We start from the raw sequence: 1,106 nt of genomic DNA on the forward strand, positions 1-1,106 counted from the left end.
GGGCGGAGGGGTGGGGAAGCGGGGGAATGGGGGTGTCTTGGTTCTAATGGGAGTGTCTTACTTCAATGTGCATGGCTGGTGGAGGGGGCTGGAGGGAAGGCCGGGTGGGACGACTGCTGCGGGGGCTGGCAGCTAAGGGAAGGCCGCCCAACGCCGCGGGCTGGGCCCAAGCGCCCAAGAGCCGCCCCGGGCCGGGCCGAGCCAAGCCGAGCCGCCGCGTGAGCACGAGCGCGAGCAGGGGTGCGCACCTCTGGGCATTCAGGGAGGGAGGCCGCGGGGTAGAGGTCGGAGGGCAGCGACAGCAGGACGTCCTCGGCGGCGGGCGCGGCCTGCGCGCGCGCGGGCTGCTGCGGGCCCGCCGCAGCAGCTGGCGCGGGCGCGCGAGGGTCCTTGTCAGAGCCGGGGCGGGATGCGAGGGACGATTTGGTCCCTCCTCCGCCTTGCCACCATCGGAGCTGCTGCAGGACGCCGGTCATTGCGTTTGCCTAGTTGATCGCGGGAGAAGGTCGAGTCGGTCTGGCTATATCGGCCCGCTAGATGTGCGCTATGATGCGATGATGTTTCGTGAATTGAAGTGTACCGGCACGCAGACCGTCAAGCATGGCTTCATGAACTCCGGGCCTGCCCAGCAGCCGCTGCTCTTGCCATAGGCCAGCTGGGCCGACAGCTGTGGGCCGCCGGGGCGCGCGCATGTGCACACGTGCACATCTACACCTGTCGATCAGCTTTTACTGCACAAATTACAGATTCCGAGACAGCGATGTGCGCAGACTCCGCTGCGCTGCCTGCTGGCGCTGCCGTCATGCGCTCACCTAGGGCCGGAAGGGCAGCCTGGTGAGCAATGAGTTTGAAGCGCAGAGGCGCTGCCGCCCGCCGCCCTTGGACCCGCCGCGATCAGGCTGTAACTATGCACGTTTTTGACACGCAGCCGCCGCAAGCGCACTCAGGCCGCCCCCTCGCCGTTGTGAGCACTCCGCCCTCGGCGGCTGGGGGGTGGGGTGGGGCGGCGTGCTCCCCCGGTGAGTCAGCGGCGTGCAGCGCAAGCCATCGAGACCCCCAGCAGCCCCATCGCGCCCCCAACAACCGCCCCCGCCAGCGGCGCGTGC

General features: G+C 69.0%; 1 protein-coding gene across 1 annotated transcript; it reads right to left on the minus strand.

Moving 5' to 3' along the window:
• Nucleotides 1-248: 248 nt before the first annotated feature.
• Nucleotides 249-476, minus strand: MNEG_13536 (hypothetical protein; the record flags this gene model as incomplete). Its single annotated transcript, XM_014037990.1, has 1 exon — nt 249-476. A coding segment is annotated over one exon (228 nt), but the record flags the coding sequence as incomplete, so codon positions are not given.
• Between the last annotated feature and the right edge of the window lie 630 nt (nt 477-1,106).

The sequence above is a fragment of the Monoraphidium neglectum genome (assembly GCF_000611645.1).
Source record: "Monoraphidium neglectum strain SAG 48.87 unplaced genomic scaffold scaffold03887, whole genome shotgun sequence".
In the NCBI taxonomy this organism is placed as follows: domain Eukaryota; kingdom Viridiplantae; phylum Chlorophyta; class Chlorophyceae; order Sphaeropleales; family Selenastraceae; genus Monoraphidium; species Monoraphidium neglectum.